The sequence below is a fragment of the Chenopodium album genome, chromosome 23 (assembly GCF_948465745.1).
Source record: "Chenopodium album chromosome 23, dcCheAlbu1.1, whole genome shotgun sequence".
NCBI lineage: Eukaryota > Viridiplantae > Streptophyta > Magnoliopsida > Caryophyllales > Amaranthaceae > Chenopodium > Chenopodium album.
In genome coordinates, this window is record NC_137856.1 from 23,655,185 (window position 1) to 23,678,935 (window position 23,751).

The following is a 23,751-nucleotide window of genomic DNA, read 5'->3' on the forward strand; positions in this document are numbered from 1 at the left end:
TAATTTAATATCTTTTGAATGATTTGATTTGATTTGATTAATTAATTAATTTCCCATGATTTAACTTTTTTTTACGATTTTCGTTTTTGTGGGTATATATACAATTAGTACGAGTAGTTAGTTTTGTTTGGTGTCAATTTTGTATAATAGATTTTATTGAGGGAATAAATTAAAGACGGTCCCTTTCGGAATTAGTTTATGTCTCTTTTAGGACCATATAAAGTACTTGATTTGTTTAACTATCCCTTTCATAATTAAGGGTCTAATTATGATTAATCCAACTGACGGCGCTATAATTCCAAGTGGCATGTTAATGATGCCCAAGTCTTGATATATTCCACTAATAGAATTGAAGTTGGGAAAAATTTCTAGTAGTTTAAGTATTTGGTCCATCTAAACTTAATGCCAATTCCCTCAAATATATATATAATTCCCTCTTGTTACAATTAATTGTCACATTATCAAAAGCATTCATCAATAAGAACTTGACATCTTTGACGAATCTCCTTAGACATCATATGCCGCTTGTTAATGATTAAGCTAAAATAATTAAGATTCACAAATTTACCGTTTGGCCAATCATTATGGGAGTTACTGTGTTAGTGCTATAGGGATCATTCACTCGCCCAGGGGTTACTAAGCCGTTTATCAAGAGCTACTTGGTCGGTTAGGGGTTACTCGGTCGATTAGCGGTTACTCACTCGGTCATGGTTACTAAGTCGATCAGGGGTTACTCACTCGATCGGGGGTTACTAAGTCGGTCAGAGGTTACTCGATCAACCGTTACTTGGGCGGTTAGGGGTTACAAGGTCAGTCAGGAGATACTTGGTTAGGGGTTACTTAGTGTATGTTATTTTAGCCACACCGTTGCTGATTGAAATTATATTTGTATTATATAAGTCAAAGGATGAGGTGACAGTATCCCTCCTTTATATATATATATAAGTTTTTTTTTTTTTTTTTTTGTGACAAAGAGGGGCAAGCCCCTTAAAATATCATACATAATATCAAACATAACCTATTATTAATATTTCAAAATAAAAAAAAAAAAGATTTATTCAAAAAAGAATTTTATAGATCCTCGACTATCCAAACAATAGGTCGACATAATTAATGATAAAATCATAATTACAATTGTTGATATGGAAACAAATATACAGTATATAACATCCTAAATTTGATAATCATTTTTCATAAATAATTGAGGAGTATTTGGTTCAAATGTTTTAGACATGATGAATGGGTTTGGATTACTTTGGAATAAGGAAATCCATTCATAATGTATGTTTTAAAAAATTTCAATTTCTAAACACATACCTCAAATCCAAAATATATGAGGTTCAGAAGCCTAAGGAGGCGGTTGGTGCATATAGCCCATATGACACCTCTAGGGCTCTAGGCATCAAATAAAAAACAAAAAAAAAAAAATTGAATTACATTTCTGAACAAGAAGTTGGAGTCGTTCTCCTCTCCTCTCCTCTCCTCTCCTCACTCTACTCTACTTTATGGTTTTAATATTCCTAGGTTGTTTAAGTTCAAAATAGTCTAATTTCTTCGGATATTTTCTTTAAGTTTTCAACCTTAATTTCAATAATCTATGCACATATGTAAATGTTCGTCTAACTCCCTATGGTGGAGATGGTTGTTAGTTTGGTTATTCATTACCCTTAGAGAATGTGTTAGGGTTTTTCAAAAAATTAATCATCTTTTGCCCTCTAATCAATTCGTTGGCAAAGATTTATGAGAGATCGCAACGGTTGTCAAATTTTTGTATAAGTTCAAATGAATTAGATGAAAATAGTCCTCATAACTACCATAAATCTTTAGAATGTCTTTTCGAAAATGATTGTATATTCCAACGATGTATGTGAGGTAGGGGTGAGCATAACAAGGTACCGAAACTGGAACCTGTTGAACAGGTATGAAATTGGGAACCGAAACCGAAACCTACAGGTTCCGTTTCTGATTCAGGGTACCCTGTCTTGTAATATATTTAATATTTTTTTGCAGGTTTTCGTATAAAAACTGGTTTATAACTCGAAATTAAAACAAACTACTCCCTCCGTGTTTTTTTAAGTGACACAGTTTGACCGACATAGAGTTTTAGGAGATTTTATTAACTTTAATAAAATAAGATGTTAGTGGGGTAGGTTGGAGGAGTGAGAAATGATAAAGTAAAAGAATGTGAGAGGAAGTAGGGACCATGAAAGGAGTGAGAAATGATAAAGTAAGAGATAGTGGGGTGAAGATATATATTATTAAAATGTAAGGAATTTCTAAAAGAGGAAGTGTGTCACTTAAAAAAATACGGCCGGAAATGGAAAGTGTGTCACTTAAAAAAACACGGAGGGAGTAATAGTAATTGATGAAAAAATTTAATACATATATTTATAATTGTAATTTTGATATTTATTAATTAAAAAAATAGTATAGATTTGGTGTAAAATTTGAACTTAAGTGATACTTTTATCAGGTTACAAGGTACCCTACAGGTTCCGATTCAAAAAAATTGAGAACTTGAACTGGAATCTGTTACAACATATTCCCCATTTTGCTACCTGCGGTTCCTAACAGGTTTTGGTTCCGGATCATGGTACCCATATTTTTTGCTCACCCGAGGGATGTACCACATCTATTCAATGATTGTAGTTTTGAGAAAACCTTGGTTGATTCCAAATTTATGTTTTTGTTAACTTTAGATATCATTTTTATATGTCGTTGATAAATCATATTTATATAGTTTTATTTAGGCACGTTTTTGCTAGTTTTAGAGCTTTTTCATAGTCTTTATAGTCGTTTTTAGAGTCATGTCTGCATAAGTTATTATATGTCGCTCTATTACGCTCCGTTTGTGTTTTTCTTAATGTTTCAGGTGATTTCATAGTCATTTGGAAGCTTTCGAAGTGTTTAGAGATGATTCGATGATATTTGAATGGATATCGATGGATCGAGTTCATTGATCGAGGAATTTATGCTCGTGGATGTTGGCTCTAAGGATTTTATGCATGGAAAATGAAAATAGCATCCACGAGAGTCGCTATGGATCTTTCGGAAACGAATTTGAGTTAGAAACAGAGAAAAACGAAGGCTTGAATTGCAAGGTATCAAAAATGACCTTTGCTCACTCTTTTGATCATAACTTGAGTTCTACAGATTGGATTGAAGTGATTCAAGTTGCATTAGAAACTAGACTTGAAGAGCTTTCTAATGATAGGTCACACGCTTCAATAAGCTTCCTAGAACAGAAGTTATGAGCATTTGAATCCAGGCATTGCAGTCAGCAACCGCAGGGCTGGCTGCGCCTCTGTCCCGCGCCCCCTCGAAGGTTGCTGCCGCCACTGCCAGGGCGCGGGAACCACCCTGCGGCCGTGGGTCTGGTCGAGTGATGATGAGCCACGCAGCCTTGCTTCTCTCGTGCCACGTCATCAATTGCCATCCAATAGCATTATAACTTATGTATTTATTTATATTATTTAGGATGAGGCAAAAATATAAATACTTGAGAAGATTTTATTTTGCCTCTTATGCTTTTTTTTTTAAGATTGAATGCTTCTTTAGTTTTTCTTCCTCCATTGTTGAACCCTAGTTTTATTTTCCATTAATTCAATCATCGAGGTATTTCAATTATTCTTTTCATTCTTTATTTATTTTATTAATTATGAATTCAAGTTTATTTATCTCTTTTGTTTTGTTTATTTCAATTATGAGTGAGTAGTCGCTTTCTAGGGCTAAGTGAGGGAAGCCATGTTTACACCTTGATTATTTACGCTTGATTATTTATAAATTTATGAATTAGGGTTTGAATAATTCCAATTGATTTGTGCTTTATTGTTTTATTCATGTAATTGGCCAATATCATGAGTTGATTATATAGCTAATGAAAATTAGAATTGAAAGATCATTTTTTTAGAGGCTTAATTACAATTGGCAAATTTGGTTATGTTAGCGACCGAACTACATATGTTAATTCGTAAGCGTTAATTCCCGACTGTAGGATCAACAAGTGCTTTAATTATTCGACCTAGTTTGTTTATTAATGGATTGTTTGTATTTCTTGGATTGGTATAAGCATGGTGGACCGAACGCATGCCCTAGACTTTAATTTATCTGAGAACAACCTTATTTTCATTATTGTCATTCTTAAGTTAATTAATCATCAAATCACTATTCGTTTATAGAAATAGTTCATATAATTGGGCAAAAACTAATAGAACATGTCTCCCTGTGGGATTCGACCCGTATTTGCTAAATCTCTGCTAACAACAGACACCGTGCACTTGCAGTATAACTTTTTATTCATCAGTCATATGACTTTTGTTAAATTAAGGAAATGATTTAGTTTATTTCCCCTTAATATTGTTGAAACGAAAATTAATTCCCTATTTGCGTCGGTTAAGAAACTTATTCCCATCATGGTGTCCACGTAGGATCGGTGGAAAATTCGTTTTTTTATTTTTAATTCTGATTAAGTGAAGAACCGCTAATGGTGGTAACGATTCTATATGCTAAAACCGCTAACAATTAACGGCTCTTCTTTGAAAATTACAATCAAAGAGACCTACTTTTTGTAGCAACAAATCACTTCCTCGCCTCACTAAATGACAAAATTAAATCCTTATAAAAGAGGGGTAAGTGGCCCCAAGAGCTTGTCAGAATGCCTGCAATGGTCAATAATGGATACAAAGAGACCTGCTTTCTTGTCTGATAGGTCTCTTTTTTCTGCTTTTCCTTTTTTTTTATAAAACACATTTGCTAACCCTCGTGTAGTCATGCTTATATATAAAACTAGTTTAAATCCCGTGCAATGCACGGTTGTTATTAATTTTTTAAAGAGTTATTATTGTATTGAATTTTTAAAAAAAATTATACTCATAATATTAATTCAAAAGTAAATATAAAAATATATTAGTTGGGTTTATATGGAGAGTTATTATTGTTAAGAATTTTAACCAGAAGAAAGATATTTTTCATTATAATAAAATGATTTCCTTAAAGAATCTTCATAAGAAACAGAAAGTAAAATAGGCGGGAAAATTGTTAATGACATTGTGACAAGTGTCACTTTAGATTCGCTTTTAGTATAGGTTAATTGATCGCTAACGATGTTAGCGATTCTGTATCAAAACCGCAAACGTCGTTAGCGGTTTACGCCGAACCAAAAAAATAAAAAAACCATCCAAAACTGATCTTACGTGGATACTATTTAAGGAATTTGATTTTAACTTGGTATATTAGGGAATTAATTTTCGTTTCAGCAATATTAAGGGTAATCGTTCTAGGAAAAAAAAAAAGAAACGAACAACAATCAAATGCAAAGTAATAAGAAATCAAGTCTCAATCGGATCCCACCACTTTATAAATGTGCAACAACATAAATGCATCATATTAATTTCAAAACATATAAAAAAAATTAAAAAAAAAAATTAATAATTGCATACTGTATATATTCGGGAAAATGAATTGTAACCTATAAGTTAATAGGATGTTAAATTGCTAATTAAGGGTAAAAGGTCTTATGATATAATATTGACATAATTAATGTATTTTCAATCATGAAAAATATACTTAATCCTTAAAAGAATTTTAAGGAAAATGATGACAAAAATCACACATTTGAATTGCTCTAGATCTAATGATCTTTTACAAGAATTATATTTATGTTAGTGTACACTTTATAAGGGTATTTTCACTAAAATAAAGTTAATTTTGTTAATCAAATTATATAGAGATTATACGTTGTGAAAAGAAAAAAAAAATCATCCTTTTGAAAAGAAAAAAAAAAGAGAAATAATAATAATAATAATAATAATAATAATAATAATAATAATAATAATAATAATAATAATAATAATAATAATAATAATAATAATAATAATAATCTAATATATCTAATATATATAAATAAAGTAGGCATTTTTGGAGAGCATTCGGCGCACCACATAAGAAAAGGTATTATTTTGACCAATGAAATTTTAGATTAATAATTTGTTTTAGAATTAAAAAATTCACTCGCCACCTAAGAAAAAGTGACGAATAAGATTTAAGAATTTTGCTACCTGGGTAAAAATAACGAATAGTGAACAATTAAAATTTAAATTATTTAAAAAACTAATAATTATCTTTTTCACATATATGGATGTAAATCTTTGATCATAAATATCTTTAATCTCCCTAGCAAATATTATAAAAATTAGATATTAATAATGTACTCATCGAAACGAATAAAACTAAATCTCATATCACCATGTTTTTCCTTATATATAAAGAGAAATTTAGAAGATTCCCCCTAATTTTTTTTAATAGTTAAAAGATTCTAGATAAGACTAACATTTTTGAAACAGAACAAGTATATAAAAAACGCATTTGCAAAGGACCAATAAATAAAATGATTTGTTAAAAATAAAAATATCTTATGATATTAGTAATTTTATCCAAATATCTAATGAATGATCTTCATATAAAAAAATCATAAATTAATAAAAAGATTTACTAGAACCGTGCATCGCACGGGCTTATATCTAGTATATATATAAAGGGGAGTTTTTTCCCGAGTATTTAGAGAGCCACGTAGGATTTAATTTTTTTAGTGCGCCATGTAGGATTATAAATTTTAATTGTAGCCAATCAGATAAGAGATTATTAATTTCTTTTAGAATTAAATAATTCACATGCCACGTAAGCAAAATTGACGAATAAGATTTATAAGTTTAAACTAATTAAATATAAAATATTATCTAAATATGTAAAAAAAAATTTACACATAAATAAAAAAAATGTTTTAAAAAATTCAAACAAACCGTGCATTGCACGGGCTTCATCTAGTAGTAATAATAATAACAATAAATAATAATAATAATAATAATAATAATAATCCATGAAATGTTTCATCCCTTCTGATGGAATGCATGAAGATAGCCAGTATAAAGGTTATCTTAATTAAGTCTTTTTGAATTGTAAGTGTGCATGTACAGTTAAGTAAATTGGCGAAGTGTTTCAATAAAGAAGTTAAGTATTGCGAGTACCAAAAAAGGTGAGCTAGTATTCTAAACACTACCAGTTGGATAACGCTTTGTTTAGATAGCAAAGAAGGAAGGAAAAGAAGGGAAGGGAAAATGAAGGAAGAGAAGGGAAAAGAAAGGGTGGGGGAGGTGAGCTCCATTGTCCCTCCAAATCTCTCCAACTTTGGAGAGCTTATACTTATTAAAGAGAGAGAGGAAAAATGGATCCTTCCTTCTCCTTTCCCTTCCTTCCCCCAATCTTTTACCCAAACAAGAGAATTTGTCCCCCTCCATTTCTCTTCTCTTCTTTTCCTTTCATTTCTTCCTATCCAAACAAAGTGTTAAGTAATATCCTTGTTTTATTTATGGAACAAAATAACGTACTAGGTACTTTCTATTGTGCAGTTTTGTACTATAGAAAGTATCTTTACCCTAAGATATAAAATTAAGAGCATCATCATTGGAATTGATTATAAATGTTGGTTGATTATCAAAGATGGTACTTTAGTAGTGGAAAAGATGGCCAAAGAAGGAATATCATTCCCAAACTAGAGATTGAATACATCTCCTAAGACTACAAATTTGTTGGAGAAGAACGCAAAGGCTATGTCCATTCTACAATAAGCAGCTAGAGGGAGTGAGACAAACCGGCGGGATATCGGGATTCTAAGGAGATATGGGAAACTTTAGAACTTACCTATGAGGGTACTAGTGAGGTAAAATGGTACTCTTACTACTGTAACTTTGCCCTTTAAATTGCACCAGAATTGTTTAATGAAGGAGATAGGAGCAAACAAAGGGCATCAGAAGTTCTCCTATCAACAAATGCAGGGATAAACACGGCATTAATGGACCTCAAACACGCTTACGAAAGAGATTATATCATTGTAGAAGATATTAGACCCCACCAAGAAGAGGGAACTTTGTACATCTAAAACTCCAACTTAGATAAGGTGGCCATATTTCTCTGTTTACCAAGATTGAAGATATTCACTAATTAAAACTTTTAGATCATATATATGGCAAAGATGAGAGCTGAAGTAAGGACTTTTTCTGTGTAGAAAATAATGATGCAAATACAAACCAATTCAATTCCATCGAATTTCCAGTATTTGTATTTGACATTGTTGCAATCACGAAATGCAGCTTATCAGAATGTTATTGTGTTTGACATTTTAAACTGTCAGTGGAGAGCTGGAGTTGGACCAATACAATGTAAATAAACTCTGACGTAATTCACAGCAAGTCTGCAATGCTTCTCAGCATTGCCTTAGGGTGTGTGAAATCAAGTCTAGGATGTCTGCTTCAGATAAATAAATAGGAAACAAGTGCAACTCTTCCTCAGTAGATATATGTGATTTTAAAGCCTAAGGTTGGAGCCGTTGGACTATATCTCTTAGGATCTTAGTAAAGAACTGCTTGTTTTTCACACATTTAAATTTGCTTTTATAAGTTTTGCAGCATTTCATAAACATTTTTCCTTAATTAATCTTGCAGCACCTTGAGCTTGAGATGTGCTGTGACACTCAGAGATTATTTAATTACACCATGACCTAAGTTGAAAGACAGCTGAAGTAAATTATGTACCATATGCTTGACAACAATGAGAACTGTTGTAAACTAAATGACGAGTCAAAAGCATATATGGCAACTCAGAATCCATGTTAAGAATAAAGGCAAGTTCGGTCACTGGAACTAAACTAAACTTCATAAGAACTCAAGATAAACAATGTGCTTTCAAGAAGTAAATACAGTAGATAAAGTCAAAATTCGTAACAAAAATGCCTAAACCAAAACCACAGAAAATTCAGCTTCATAAGTTTGTCAAGAAGATGGCAGTAGGATTACCAGGAGATGGAGGATTTTGTTTTAGAACTGATGTAAGGGGTCCAGCCTTGGCACAAGCATCCTCATCTTGATATGATAGTATCTCCACCTGCTCGAGTGCAAGCTGCCTCTTGATCAAATTCAAATTCTCTGAAAGAACCTTCATCTCGCCAAAAGGAAGCTTCAACTCCAAGGCTTGGGGGCCTAGAGCAAGAGTTTCATCCTTCTTGAACCTCAAGAATGGCATGCATTGCTTCTGGATTTGCTTGAAATTGGAAGCCTTCCCAATCTCACTCGTCTGCAGTGCTGCCATAATTTCACTGTCTGGAGCAAAGGTGCAAGTTCTTGAATCAAATTTGCTTTGAAGTATTTTCAAGCACTCTTCCTTCCAGCCATCATATGTTTCATTTACATAAATTAAACCAGTTAATTGCTTGTCTTCTGTAAGCTGTTGAGCAGGGGCTCCTTTCTTGCCAGCCTTCTTTGAACCCATAATTTGCTTCTGGAGGAGCTTTCTCATTAGCACTATCGAATCCTGCAAATATTTGTTGGCACTCTTAAGGGCTAAATCAGGTGCCTCAGCAACAGGCCAGCCAGCTTTTATTACAAAGCCTTCCTTCTTCAAAAGCTCTCTCCAAACATACTCCGCATAATGTGGGCAGATAGGGGTAATAAGTCGTGTCTGAATATCCATAAAACGCTGCACCAAAACCCTGTTCATGCCACCAGCCCCACAAGAGAACCTATATTCATCCCTAGCAGCTTGCAAGTCGTAAAACCCAGTCTTAAGAGCATCTCGGAACATATAGTTCTGGTAGTTTTGCTCAGTCAGCTTTATTGCAAGATTAATCTCATTTTCGAACACCCGGTCAGCATAAGAAGAAGGCTCACCTGATCTAAGAGCTTCATCAGCAGCAAGAATTTCTTCCATCCATGCAATCTCTTTAGTGAGACGCAAAATTGCTGCATTTGCAGTTTCAAATACAAAATTTGCATCATCAACACCATCACCAGCATCAGCAAGAGCAAAACGAGTGGCATCTGCAGAGAACTCTTCAATGGCCTGGCGCAGAGTTCTGAAGTTCCCAGTGGACTTGGACATCTTCTCAGCATTTAGTAAAATGTGTCCATTGCATCTGAACCCACGAGGCCAGTGGTGCTTGTCCATTAGTGCCGTGTGATTATAGATACTAAATGTCAAATGGTTCTGGATAAGGTCTTTGCCAGACACACGAAGATCAAAAGGATACCAATATTCAAACTCCCGCTTCATTGACTTAAGCACATTTGAATCAATATCTGATGAATCTGGATACGGACCACCACAAAACAGGAAATCCCACACATCATCAGACATTTGTTCCGGCTTTATCAAACTGGTATTAGATCCATACATGTCTCCATTTTGCAGAAAATGAACAACAGTATAATAAGCCATGTAAATAGTTGAATCAGAGAGGGACTCCACAAGGTACTGCTCGTCCCAAGGGATACGAGTCCCAAGGCCAAATGACCTTGAGCAGGCCCACTGATTTAGCCAACTCAAGGTGTGTTCAAAACCATGACGTGTCTCTTCAGAGTAGCAATTCATGTTATCCAAGCATTCCTTGGCTAGCTCCTTCCATTCAGGCTCACCATATGTGATGTACCACTGGTCTGTCAAAGCCACGACACATTCGTCGCCTGATCTAGACATGACCTTTTTCTCAGGCTCACTATACATAATGGCTTCACCTGTTTCTAAAAGCTTACATCTGACTTTTGGCTTGGCATCCTGGACCTTCTCCCCAGCAAATTCACCAACAAGCATTGTCCCTTCAGTGAAACCCTTCAAATAAGTTAATCTCTTCGCTTCTGCAAGCTTGTCCTTTTCATTTTGGCTCTTGATCTTCAAATCAGTGCAGACCTTCTCCGCAGGTTTATCACCGAATTCTGGGATATCAATAATGGGTATGATCTCAAAAGGAAGTATCCATTCATCTTTTACACTAAATTTCGCCCGCAGAGCTGGTTTGGCCTTTAAGTCATGCAGTGCCATATAGTCATCAGGGGCATCACTAGGGACACTGGTTACTATCCCAGTTCCTTTATCTGTCAAGATAGTCAGCATGGGAAGTGTGTAAATGATCTCATTTTGAGCAAGCGGAGATTTTAAAGGCAAACCAATTAAGTCATGACCAGTAAGCTCTACCAAGCATGTTGGCTTCTCTGGGACCCTTGAGTAGTTCTGATATGCAAGATTAAGAGCTGCCCTCTCAGTGACTACATAAACATCTGTCTCATTAATTTCAAAGGCCCCATATTTACCTTCAGGCAATACCCACGCATTTGTTTGACCATACATGGTCTCTGGCCTCAATGTTGCAGCAGCCAGATATACTTTCCTCCCCTCTAAAGCGCTCAATTTTGCAGGAAACGGTGGAACAACTTCCATCTTTATTATTGTGTATTCTTGGGGCTGGACCCCTTCACCAGAAGCCCTGTCATGGTCTGCACATGGTTGTCCATCTAGTGGAGAGAAGATAGCATATCTTTTATCTTTCATAATCTTACCAGCTGCTTTGAGCTTCCTCATTTGCCACCTCACAAAAGAATCAAAGTATGGATTAATATCTGTGGTGACAAAAGAGCGCCTCCAGTCAACACCCAAGCCGAAAGCTTTAAGGTCTTCAACTGCCAAGGGCGGAAAATAGGTCAGCCATTCATATGGATCCTGAAACTTTGAGATCTCTTCATCAGAAAGGCCAAAACTTCGCATGATCTCCCACTGATACAGACTTGTGCCAGTTTTGGCTGCAACTTTTGACTTCTTACCCCTGAATGACTGTGATCCTGCATTTGCATCCTCTTGTTCTGATGGCTGGCTAACTTCTTCCTCCACTGCAGAAGGAAACTTAGGTGGATTACCAAACAGTTGAATTTCTCTTGCAAGTTTATCCGCTGCAGCCTTAATGGGCATGCCGGTGCAGTGGAAACCAAAAGGAAAGAGTACATTGGCTCCTCTCAGTCTGTGGTAAGCTGCAGCAAATTCTACCTTGGAAATTGAAAATGCATGTCCAAGATGCAAATATCCATTCATATATGGAAATGGAAAGTTCCCAAAAAATTTCTCTCCATCTCCAGGAGGCTTCTCACCAGGCTCAGCTACAAATACATTATTTTGGTCCCACCAGATATGGACCTTTGACTCAATATCAAGCAGACGATCCCTCCGAACAAAGCTTTTACCACCCTCAGCCATGTTTGAAGAAGTGATGCAGAAACTGTTAAAAAAAGAGGTTAAAAAAAAAAGAAAAACTTTAGTGGCAGTGGAATAGATATGAATGGATTTGGGAAATGTTATTGCCAGCTCATATGAGCTACATTGATTGAAACACCATAAACCTTTAAATCTGAATTAATGTGACAACAAAACTAATTAATGTACCTGTCCTAGCTGAAAATTTGCATGGCAACAACAATGTCTAGATTGACCACTTGGCAAAACTATTTAATGTGAAATAGTACGTGATCGTAAGATTATATGGGACAATGAAATATCCTGTATAAACAATATGCACTTACAAGCTGTACGACCTAATTATTCTCCCTCCTACAAGAAGGGTCATTTGTTTCTTGTGGTCATAATTGGACATTTTTCTCAAAATATATGTTAAGAAACTTACTTCAAAATAGCACAAAGAAAGATTATTTTTACTCTTTTGAATGAAACATAACAACAATAAATTCATAGCGTAAGTCAAGGAATTTCTGTACACATGAAACCAGTGAAGGACTCAAGTTTGAAATGCATAGAAACAAAGATGTGTATTTGCAAACAAATGGAATCAAAGATATAACTATATTAAAGTAGATAGAACCAGTCAACATGCACAGCATAAAGAAACAGATCAATATTATACTGTAACAAGCGGTAGAATAGATGGCTTCACACTTAATAATGTTCAGATTGTTCACTGCCATAGATTAGAGGTCATGCAAGATTCTGAAAGCTTGTTAAAAATTGTAGAAACATAGATATAAGTATCTTAAGTTAGATGACTTAAATCATAAACCACCTAACTGAGGTAAAGATGGAAGAGTTAAAGAAAAATGATTATCCCCAAATAAAGTATTAGAAGCAGAATTCTTGATCTACGATTTTTTTAATAAGAACTCTTGATCTATATCACCACATAGCAAAACTATATACCAATAAAACGTCACTACATCTAATACAAAGTTTGTAGCCATACAAACAAACATTATGCATAACTGAAAGTGTAATAGAATAGTCATTTTATACCCTGTGCATGACTTTCTTTGACATCACAAACCTCAAAAAAATCAGATATTCAATGCCAGTGCCCATGAAAAAATTAACAAGCCAAAATAATGCACATGTGTAGACTTAACTATGCAACCAACTCATTTGACTTGAGGGATGCAATCAGTGAGATGGATTCAAATAAAAGCAAAAGTCACCATGCAAAGTACAGGGTTTAAGGCAAAAATGAAAAAATAATGCTACATAATGTACTTGGCCCGACGACTGAACCACATAAATCTCTGTTTCTTAAAGTTCTCAACATTTTCTGTTTTTGTCTGTTTCTAAAGGTTCTTAGCACTTTCACTTTTATCCATTTTGGGTAAACTCTATTTACTACCTTACAGGTTACACCTCTTGCTCCACAAAACTGATACCTTTTCACTCACTCTCCTACTTTATTCATATTTCTATCACATTCAACCACCTTATACACATAAATGGGAAGTTTGATTTCCTAGGAAATGAATATATGCATACTTGTTTGGTTTACAATGATGTAGGAATTGGAACTTCCTTAGGAAGTTTTACTTCCTACAAAATGGAGGAATTAACTTACCTACCCATGGGAAGTAGAAATTCCTACATCCAACCAAACAATTTTTGGGAATTCCTAGGAATAACAATTTCATAGAAAAATAGATTTCATGGGAATTTCTACTTCCTACATCCAACCAAACAAGGCCTCAAAATTTTACTTTACCAACCTTTTACTTACACCCACTCACCAAATCAACACCCTCTCCTATTGCCTTGCAAATAGTATATGTTATTATGTTAAGAACTTTCAAAAACATTAATAGTTTATTGATTATAGGATACCCATATGCCAATAAATAAAGGAACTCAGATAAATGTGGATAGTCTTCATTAGGAATTGAATTCTGACATACGGTTAAGGAGGGGAAAAAAAAAAAAAAAAAAAAAAGGACAATAAAAAAAATGAACTAGAAATGATTTATTATCCAATTTGAAAAGAAACATGTTCACCTTTGAGAAAACTGAAGTCTGCTAATCAAATTTCTCAAGCAATTCCTGAAAGAACATACATTCAACAAATTACAACCAAAAAAATAAAAAGAAAAATTAAAAACACCAAATGGGGAGGGACAATTTGTTAAAAAAAACATTTTAGGAAAGCACATACTTTTTTTAACCCAATATTATACTTCACAGAGAATAAGTACAGCTGTTTGATATACCTTTCCTCCTTTTTTCTCAGATGCAACATATAGGAATGACATGGGGATTAAGCAAACAACAAAAATAATTTAATTGCATCGTTGCCCATGTTATTAAGGGAAAAGCAAACTAGAGAAATTAGTTTCTAAGTCATTCGAACAGACAAACCCCATCACCCCACTGCCCAGAATTTAGACACAGGTACAGAGACATAAGTACATAACAATACTACGAGTACTATATAACATTAAATTTTATTTTTGAGATTTGTTTTTCAAAAGTCTGAAACTAAAAAATAAATCTTTTTCTTTTTATGTTTTCTTCTTTACTGTAAGGAAATTCAAAAAATTTATTCATTTGTTGTTTAATTTTTTAGAGATTAGAAAAATAAAAAGTACTATAAGAGTAGGAAAAAAAAAAAAAAAAAAAGAAAGAAAGAAAGAAAAAGTGGAAAAAGTACTTTTTATTAAATGTCATGTGAGAAATGTATATTATAGGCTTGATTACATTGTGACAATCTACCACATATTTTAATATTTTTCTCTTTCCTCAGCCCCACACATCCAACCATTCTCTTGTTTCTCATTCTCCTCCATCACAACATGCTTTGTTTTCCCAAGTTGTGGTATGCACTTCTCCAACCACTTAAGACCATTGGCTAAGGTGATAACTCTGCCACGGCTTGCTGGAATCACCTCACTCCAAAAAGTCACAATATTGACACTTATCATCATGAATTGCTGTTCAAAACTGTAGATCTAGGGTTTCCATATTTTGAGCTTTGAGGTGCATTGTAGGAAGACTAGGATTAAATCCCACATCAAGTTGTTGTGTTTTAATAGTGAAAATGGTTGGAGGAATTATATCCTCGACTAGTGCAATTATTAAATATAATATAGGAGATAATAATTTAGTTTAATTGGGTCATCATTATGTCTTGCACTCTTGCTAGAGACCAATATTAATCATTAGGTTGATACAAAATAAATCCAATGTCAACTAAAAGGATCCTATAAAGTCACACATTACATTGACCAAAGGAAAAGGAGTGTACTCCTAATGAGTATAATACTATAATGTGATTATATAATTAGGGAATTTGGGAAACAGAAAGGTATATGTAACATCTTCCCAAAAGAAAACAACATACAATTTTATTTCCCCCTCTCTCTCTCACACATAGCCGACAATTTTCTCCATTGAAGAGGAGATTGATTTCTCTCGTCCGACTAACATTAGTGGAGGTCCAATTTAAACTTATAGACCAATCATAGAGAGGCTTCAATTGTGGCTCTAATCTCCCGAAAGAAATCAAGAACGCATATACTTAGCAATTGATCATAAGGCTGCAATTGAAGCCCCTCTACAATTGGTCCACAAGTGTGAATCAAACCTCCACCAATGTTAGTTAGGCGGGGAAATCAATCTCCTCTTCAATGGAGAAAATATCTGAGACATAGAGAGGGAATGAAATTACAAGTTTTTTTCGTTCGGGAAAATATAACGTATATCTTTCATTTTCCCAAAACCCCTGATTGTATAAGCAGATTATACTAATTACAGAAATTACACTTCCTATCCTCACTCCCTTTGACCAGCCAACATCAAGCCCATACTCATGCTATGTGTTTGGTTTCCTTTGTTCAATTGAATAATGTAAAGCATGACCTCATACAATCCATTTAGTTGGCATTAGGCTTATATTGTATTAACCAAATGATCAATATTGATCTTTAGTAAGACATAATGATGAACCAATAAAACGAACTTATTTTCTCCACAATACGGTCCATATTATATTTAGTGATTGTATGAGTCAAGGACATAATTCCTTCATGAAGAAATAATTAACAAAAAATCAATATATGGAGTACTTGTTAAAGGTTCCAATATAAAGTACACAAAACCAAAACTGAAACATGATAAAAAGATATCACTTAAGTCCAAATAAAATTAAAGTAAATAAAACTCCCTTTGTTCCTAAATACATTGACACATTTGACTTTTTTTTACTATTCATTTACAAACTTTGACCATCGTATTTTAGTAACGTGTAAAAAAAATTTTAATTAAATATATCATTAAATAGGTATTAATAATATCAACTTTTCAATTTAATTCTAATGTCTACACAAATATATTTAAGATCAAACAAGTGCATTGGCATGTGTGCCAAGTTTGACCGTGTCACTTTTTTAGGAGCAGTGGAAGTATTTGTATTAAATTTGCTAGACAACTACTATTGGTTTGTTGTGCTTGTGAACTTGTAAGTGTTGTGACTTTGTGAGCATCCAAATTTTAAAAATAATTTTGCAAAAAATTTGTTGTATTATGAGACAAGTGGACCCATCTCATTTTCATGAATAGGTTTCAGTTCCCATTTAGAGGAACCTTTTTCAACAGATTCGTGTTTTTGGTGCAAGATTTTTGACAAGGTACCCTTACCCTATCATGCTCACCCCTAGTTGTGGGTACGTAAGTCAGATGGTTGATTTGATAAGTTGGGTAACCAAATGAGTTTAATTAGATTAATTGATTGTAAGTGCTAAGGCTGCTAACTGATGAGGTATTCAGTAAGGGAAAATTTGTAATATTGGTTCACTAAAGTTGCTAGATAAGGTAAATTAGAAATCTTGTGGTGTTGCATTAACTACCATTGTAAGAATGTTAATCATCTTAAAAAACAGAAGTATTAAATTTAGAAGTGGGTAAAGGGAGGGAAAAAAGAAGTCATATACAATATTGGGATGATGGAGAGAAGGGATTAAACGAAGGGTAAACAAATTGTACTAATGATAATAAAGACTTTTCACATAAAATAGTTTTGAATAAAAGTGTTAAGTTTTTTTTCCAATCAATCCTCATTGAAGATTTAAAAAAAAAAAAAAAAAAAAAAAGAACTCTGTGATATCAACAATCAATGCACTCAATGTCAGAAACCAAACTTAATAACCTACTAAGCCAAATTGAACATATTGAAGTCTAAATAATAGACTACATATTCAGAACTTATAGGTTCAATATCAGCTATGAATGCAAATACGTTCCAATATATTACCTACTAGCTAAATTATACTACCATAGAAAATGTCTGGAATTAGGAGAGAGATGAAAGAATTAAGTGGTGAAAATATGAAGGTGAGCAGGAAGAAGATGATGGGTACTTTACCGGGAAGAGTAAAAACCCAAAGTCATGAGCTGTTTCCGGAAGATTGAGACTTCACCATCCTTATACCGCCGACCAAGAAATTGTGGTCTGCAAATCAAAGCTATTCTTAGTTAAACAAACATCGGGGATACGAGTTAAAATTTCAGCTCTTTGCTTAGTTATCCCTTTCTCTACTGTCCGCTAATCGCCCTCTACATAGTTTTTGTTCTCATTCCACTAAAACTAGAATTAGAATTACAGCTTCTTAGAGCAATAGGAAACTATCAAAGCGAACATTTTACACTTAAACATGCATTTTAGGGCAAACAAACTACTAGTCTACTTTACTCAAAGTACAAACCTTGACTAAAAGTGCTTATTGCAGCACCTAGACATATGGATTGAAAATCTAAAATTACCAATTTCATAGTTTGATCTTAACATTAAAGGGTTCTGCAACACATTAGCAACCAAATTTGATTCGATTCGATTTCGATTATCAAATTAGGCTCAGGTGCAATTTCAAAGTTCAATCCGGAAAATCTGATTCAAAGATCAAATTAAGCTCATAATTTTCTTCTCGTTCAGTAATTACAAACAATAGTTAAATAATCGAGTTTAGCAGAATCTTAAATTGAGTAAAGTGAGAATCAAATTAGCGATAAAACCTAGATTGTGAAATAGAAATTCGATAATTACTAGAGGAAACAATAACTTACCTCAGAAGCTGCTTCAATGGAAGATAGAGATATCAGAAGTTGGCCTCAATCGAGAAAGTGGAGTGCGCTTCTATTGGAAAAATGGAAACTGAGAGGGAAAGAGGCAGACCTACTTCTTGTGTGTGTGTGGTTTTTTTTTTTTTTTTTTTTTTTTTTTAGGTTTACGTGTAAAGTGACCCAATTAAATCGATCTAAACCGATTTGCTTAAGGGTTTGTTTGGCATTGTTTTTAGTTTTTTGTTTTTTTAAAATAGAAAACTAATTTCAGTTTTTGATTTTTGTTTTTAAAAACTGTTTTTATTTTTCAGTTTTGAGTTTACAATCAACTCTCACCAAATCATTTATAAATATAACCAACTCTTATATTACTGATAATTATTTATTATTATTATTATTAATTTTTTTTATTTTTTTAATCGCTGCTTATTTATTTTCACCAAAAAAAAAAAAGAAAAAAAAAACTATACATATATTTCAATAACAAATTTATTGATTGAATAAGGTTATAACAAAATTTAAAGTAACAACTGTGAAAAAAAAACGAAAAAAAAAAAAGTAACAAAATAGTCAAATGCAATGAATATTTATTTCTCGTTGAAGACTTTCATTGTGAATTTTGTGTTTCCCCCAATCTTGTTGCCAAACGATCTCGAAACTGAGCCATTCTTTGAAGTTCTTGTTGACTTACAGAAGGAGTCACTAGGTCCTCAGATACATTGTTGTTGATTGCATCATCTTCTAGTTCGACATTTTCATCCGCATTCTGTATGAACAAAGGATCTCCGTCCTTGCACATTTTTATGAAATTGTGGATAACACAGCAAGACAAAATTATATATTTTTGTCGTTTTAAGTCATATGAAGGCATATCTCTGAGAATGGGAAATCTAGCTTTTAATACCCCAAAACATCTTTCAATAACATTTCGCAATGAAGAATGTGTATAACTAAATATTTCCTCATGGGCTCGTTGCTCCTCTATAATCACGCATATGATATCGTTCTCCACGATACGGTGAAAGAAATCCTGGCATATTTGTATAGCCTGAGTCTACAAAATAATACTTTCTAGTAGGAGGCATAGGAAACTTGGTCTCTTCTACATTTGTAATTGTTTCCCAAAAAATTCTTGAATCATTTGCCGAACCTTCCCACCCAGCCATCACAAATGTAATTTCATGTCAAATGAGCAAACACACATTACATTCATCGTAGGCTTTTTTTCTTTTCCACGATAGGGAATTTGATCATCTTGTGGCACACGTGCTGATACATGAGTTCCATCAATAGCTCCTATGCAATTCTGTAATAAATCGTTAAATTCAAACTACATACTTAATGAATTAATACATAAATAATATGTAAAAATTAAAATTAATGACAAAAAATTACCTTGAAAATCGAATAGTATCTTGGGTTATTTTTTTTATTTCTGGAGGTGTTTCATCATCAAATGCCGGAGGAACAATCCAATGCTTCGATAATGATGCAATGGCATGCAAAACCTTTCGAAAATGGCGGTAAGTAAATTCTAAGGAATGTTGAAATCTATCCGCTATAAATCTGTGCCTCGAATTATGAGAAATAATAAGAAGAAACATTGCAACTTGTTCTTGAATTGATATAAATTTGGAATCTTTCAACTTTTCCCTTTTTTTCAATTCTTCACACAAGCTAATAAAGATCTAAGGAGTCATTCGAAGCAAATCATAACATGTCATTGGATGACCATTAAGCAGCTAGGACATATTGGTGACCTGTTAACTTTGAAATTCTTTGCAAATGGGGTTTCTTTTTAAGGAACCCGTTATTTTGTAAGTTAATATAAATTGTTAATATTTGTTGAAAATCTTCCTCATCAGAATCCAAATCTTCAATGTCGAAATCCATATAAATGTATAAGCAACCAGATAGAATATTAACAGTACATATAAATGTTATAAGCAAGCATATAGAAATATAGAATATTGTCATCATTATTACTCACATATCTCCTTATTATTTATACAAATATTTCATTTCAATTTCTTTGTATAAATTACTTTTATGTAAAAATTTAATCAAACTAGTAAGCCTTTGGCTAATTTAAAAATAACCTAAAAACAAAAAACCACAATGATGCCATTTGTTATCTCTTAAGGGCCTATTCTGATTGACTGAACTAAGCTGAACTGAACTAAACTGAATTGAAATGAACTGAATTGAACTTATTAGAGCTGAACTGAACTGAACTTATTAGAGCTGAACTGAATACTTTATGAGAGAAGTAAATTAAGATAAAAACTGAACTGAATTGAATATTTTATGAGAGAAGGTAAGATAAGAACTGAATAGAATTGAACTGAAGATAAGCTGAAGAGAACAAACCCTTATTTAATTTAAGTCAATAAAATTGCTTAAAACTAGTACTGTCAAATTTCAAATCGAAACCGTTTAACTAGGGCTGGCAAACGGATCAGGTCAAGTCGGATTCGTGTTCGGGTCACCTAGTTTCGGGTCAGCAAACCCCCAACCCGACCTGATCCATTTAACTTTTTCGGGTTGGAATTCCTAGCCCGAACCTTATAATTTCGGGTTCGGATCAACCCGAATTTGACCTGATGACCTGAATTTTTTTTTTTTTTTGGCTAAATCAGATTTCAAAAAGTTCATAAGTCTTCATTTCAAAACAAAATAAACAACAAAGTAACAATCCTAAATTCCTTAATTAGAAATTACAAACCAAAAATATTTTTTTTAAACATCAAACCATACAAATCATACATTATAGGATATATATAAGAAAATGATGAGAATAGTAAACATCATCAGCTTCATCACACCCTTACGTCCTTTCACTAATTAGAACTTAGCCTTTGCTACTAGAATACTAGACATTATCAATAGTGTCGCCGCCGCCTTTCATATTTTTGTAATTTATATGCGTGGGAATTGTTTGTCCTTCCTTATTCTTGAACTGCAATATGGATCTCCACTATTGAAGAGAGAGAAAAATTGAGAGGAAAATGGAAATATGAGAGAATGAGAGAGAAGAGCCTCTTGCGGCTATGAGAAGTGAGGTTGAGAGGAGTGAGAGTGTGAGAGGATTTTAGGGTTTTAGTTTTAATTAGGACTTAAATATGGGCTTGGGCTGTTTCCTTCAGTATTTTTTTTTTTTTTTTTTTTTGGCTATTAACTTATTTCGGGTTAGATGGGTCGTTTTCGAGTTGAAAATTCCAACCTTAACCTGACCCATTTAATTATCAGGTCGGGTTCGTGTCGACCCATTTAAGTTTTCGGGTCAAGAATCTCAACCCAAACCCGCTATTTTCAGGTCGGGTTCGGGTCGGGTTTTCGGGTCGTGTCAGTTTTTGCCAGCCCTACGTTTAACTGCCCAAATCCAACCGACCCAAATGAGAACCGAACCGATTTAAAACCGTTTCTTTGAAACCGAAAACCAACCCGAACCGCATTTTAGTAAACCCGAAGCTGAACCGATCCGACTAATGTTAAACCGTTTAAGAACCGAACATGTTAACAAATCGAACCAAATCTAAACCGAACTGAAAGAAAACCGAACCGAAAAAGAATCGAACCGTATCTAACCCGAAACCGCTTTCAACCCGAAACTGTTTGAACTGGCATAAAAACCGTTTACACCAAACCGTTAGCAAACTGCTACACGTTTGTACCAAACCGTTTAAAAACTGAACTGATTGTAAACCGAACCGCTTATAAACCGAACCGTTTTATGTACCAAACCGCTTATAAATCAAACTGTTTACAAACTTTTTTTGTATGTAATAATAATATTTTTTTTGGTGCACTTTTTTATGTAATTATATGGATTAAGTATTAGAAATCTTAGAATATATTTAGCATATATTCCATACTTATCAATTTTCCTTAAGACCCTATACTTATCATATTAATTGTATATATCTTAGTTAATACCGACTTCCCTTAGAAATAGCACTTCGTTAGCTAATCTGTGAGTATTGTATTATCAAAACAAGGAATATATACGTGAATTACAAATGACTCGATAAACAATCGATTTTTTAAAACCGAAAACCGACCCCAATCGTAATTTAGTAAACTTGAAATGGAATCGATCTGAATAACGTTAAACCCAAGAAGAACCGAACCAGTTATAAATTGAACCAAAAAGAACCGAACTAGTTATAAACTGAACCGAAAAAGAACCGAACAAAAAAAGAACTGAACTGTTTCTAACCCGAAACCGTTTCCAACCCGAAACTGTTTGAATCGGGATAAAACCCACCGAACCGTTAACAAACTGCAACTCGTCTGCACCAAGCCGTTTACTACCCAGACTGTTTACAACCTGAATCGAATTAAACCGCTCAAGAATAAACCGAAACCGAATCGAACCGATAACTATTTAAACCGAATTGAAACCGACCCGCGAGACAGTTAAACCGATTTCAAACCGACCTTATTTAATACCCAACCGATTTCAAACCGAACCGAATCCGAACTGTCAAACTGTTTGACAATGCTACTTAAAACTATATGTCGCTAAAGTGTAATACTCTTAAAACAAGAAATGAGTAAGGGGGTGTTTGGTAAATGGGAATAGAGGGTGGGAATGAGAATTTTAATCCCAAATAAAACAAAATCTCTTGTTTGTTAAATGAGATTGGGATTAAAGAAGGGAATGGGATTGGGAATAAATGGAGTGAATTTCCACCATTTTATTACCTAGGGAGGGTAGGTAATAAATGGGTGGGAATGAGAATAAGTGGGAATTGACATTTTTGCCATTAATGAACAAAATGGAGGAGAAAGATTAGTAAGGGTAATTTTGTATTTTTTGTTATTTATTCCCCATGTATTCCCATCCACTATCCAAACATAAAGTATTGTCATATTTTTCTATATTCCCAACAATCAATTCCCAATCCCATTCCAGCCGTCGCTGCCGCGGTTCAGGGGTTTGTGGGGTTTGGGCCTCTCGGGCGGGTCTCTGCGGTTCGGGCCTTATTGTTCGGCGGTGTGTGGTTTGGGTTGGTGAATCTCGGAGAATTGGTGGTGGTGCTCGGATGGGCTGCGGGGTCGGTTGTTATGTTTACGTTCTTAGTTTTCTTTTTTAGGTTTCCTTCTGTTTTTTCTATTAGTGGTGTGTGCGGTTTTTGGGTCTTTTTTTTCTTTATTTGTGTGTGTGGTTTATTCGGGTTTGTTATTTTTTCTCTTTGTGTGGTGCGTTTGTGTGCTATGGGGAGTGCAGATCGGTGTGCCGATTTTCTGGTGCAGGATTTGAGCCGGGTTTTTTGACTATGGGGCTGTGGTTTGATCTTCTTTTGGTTTGGGCTGAAGGGTTATGCTTCCAAGCCGAAATCCGTGTTTGAATCGGAGATTGTCTTGTCAATGATGAATTGTACGACACCAAATTTGAATTCAGGTCGAGGAGTACAGGCTTCTGAGTCAATTAAGGTTCACGCCAGAAACTACAACTTATTGCCAGACCCCCTTGCAAGAGGTTGCATAGGACTGCGTTATATGAGACAAGGGTATTTCAAGAAGTCGATTTGCGCGTGCAATTATAGTTTATTTTATTTCGAACTTGTA

At 34.0% G+C, this 23,751-nt stretch overlaps 1 protein-coding gene across 2 annotated transcripts; it reads right to left on the bottom strand.

Moving 5' to 3' along the window:
• Positions 1-8,688: 8,688 nt before the first annotated feature.
• Positions 8,689-18,316, bottom strand: LOC145607820 (leucine--tRNA ligase, cytoplasmic-like). 2 transcript variants are annotated; one of them, XM_081663418.1, is made up of 4 exons: positions 18,181-18,316; positions 17,483-17,569; positions 14,122-14,166; positions 8,689-12,088 (listed from the first exon to the last, which is right to left on the bottom strand). In XM_081663418.1, exons 2-4 carry the CDS (start codon positions 17,506-17,508, stop codon positions 8,812-8,814), a joined length of 3,348 nt encoding a protein of 1,115 aa, XP_081519544.1. In that variant the 5' UTR covers positions 17,509-17,569; positions 18,181-18,316; the 3' UTR covers positions 8,689-8,811. The 2 variants fall into 2 exon arrangements, with proteins under 2 accessions (XP_081519544.1, XP_081519545.1); XM_081663419.1 differs by lacking the exon at positions 17,483-17,569 and having other exon boundaries at positions 18,181-18,265.
• Between the last annotated feature and the right edge of the window lie 5,435 nt (positions 18,317-23,751).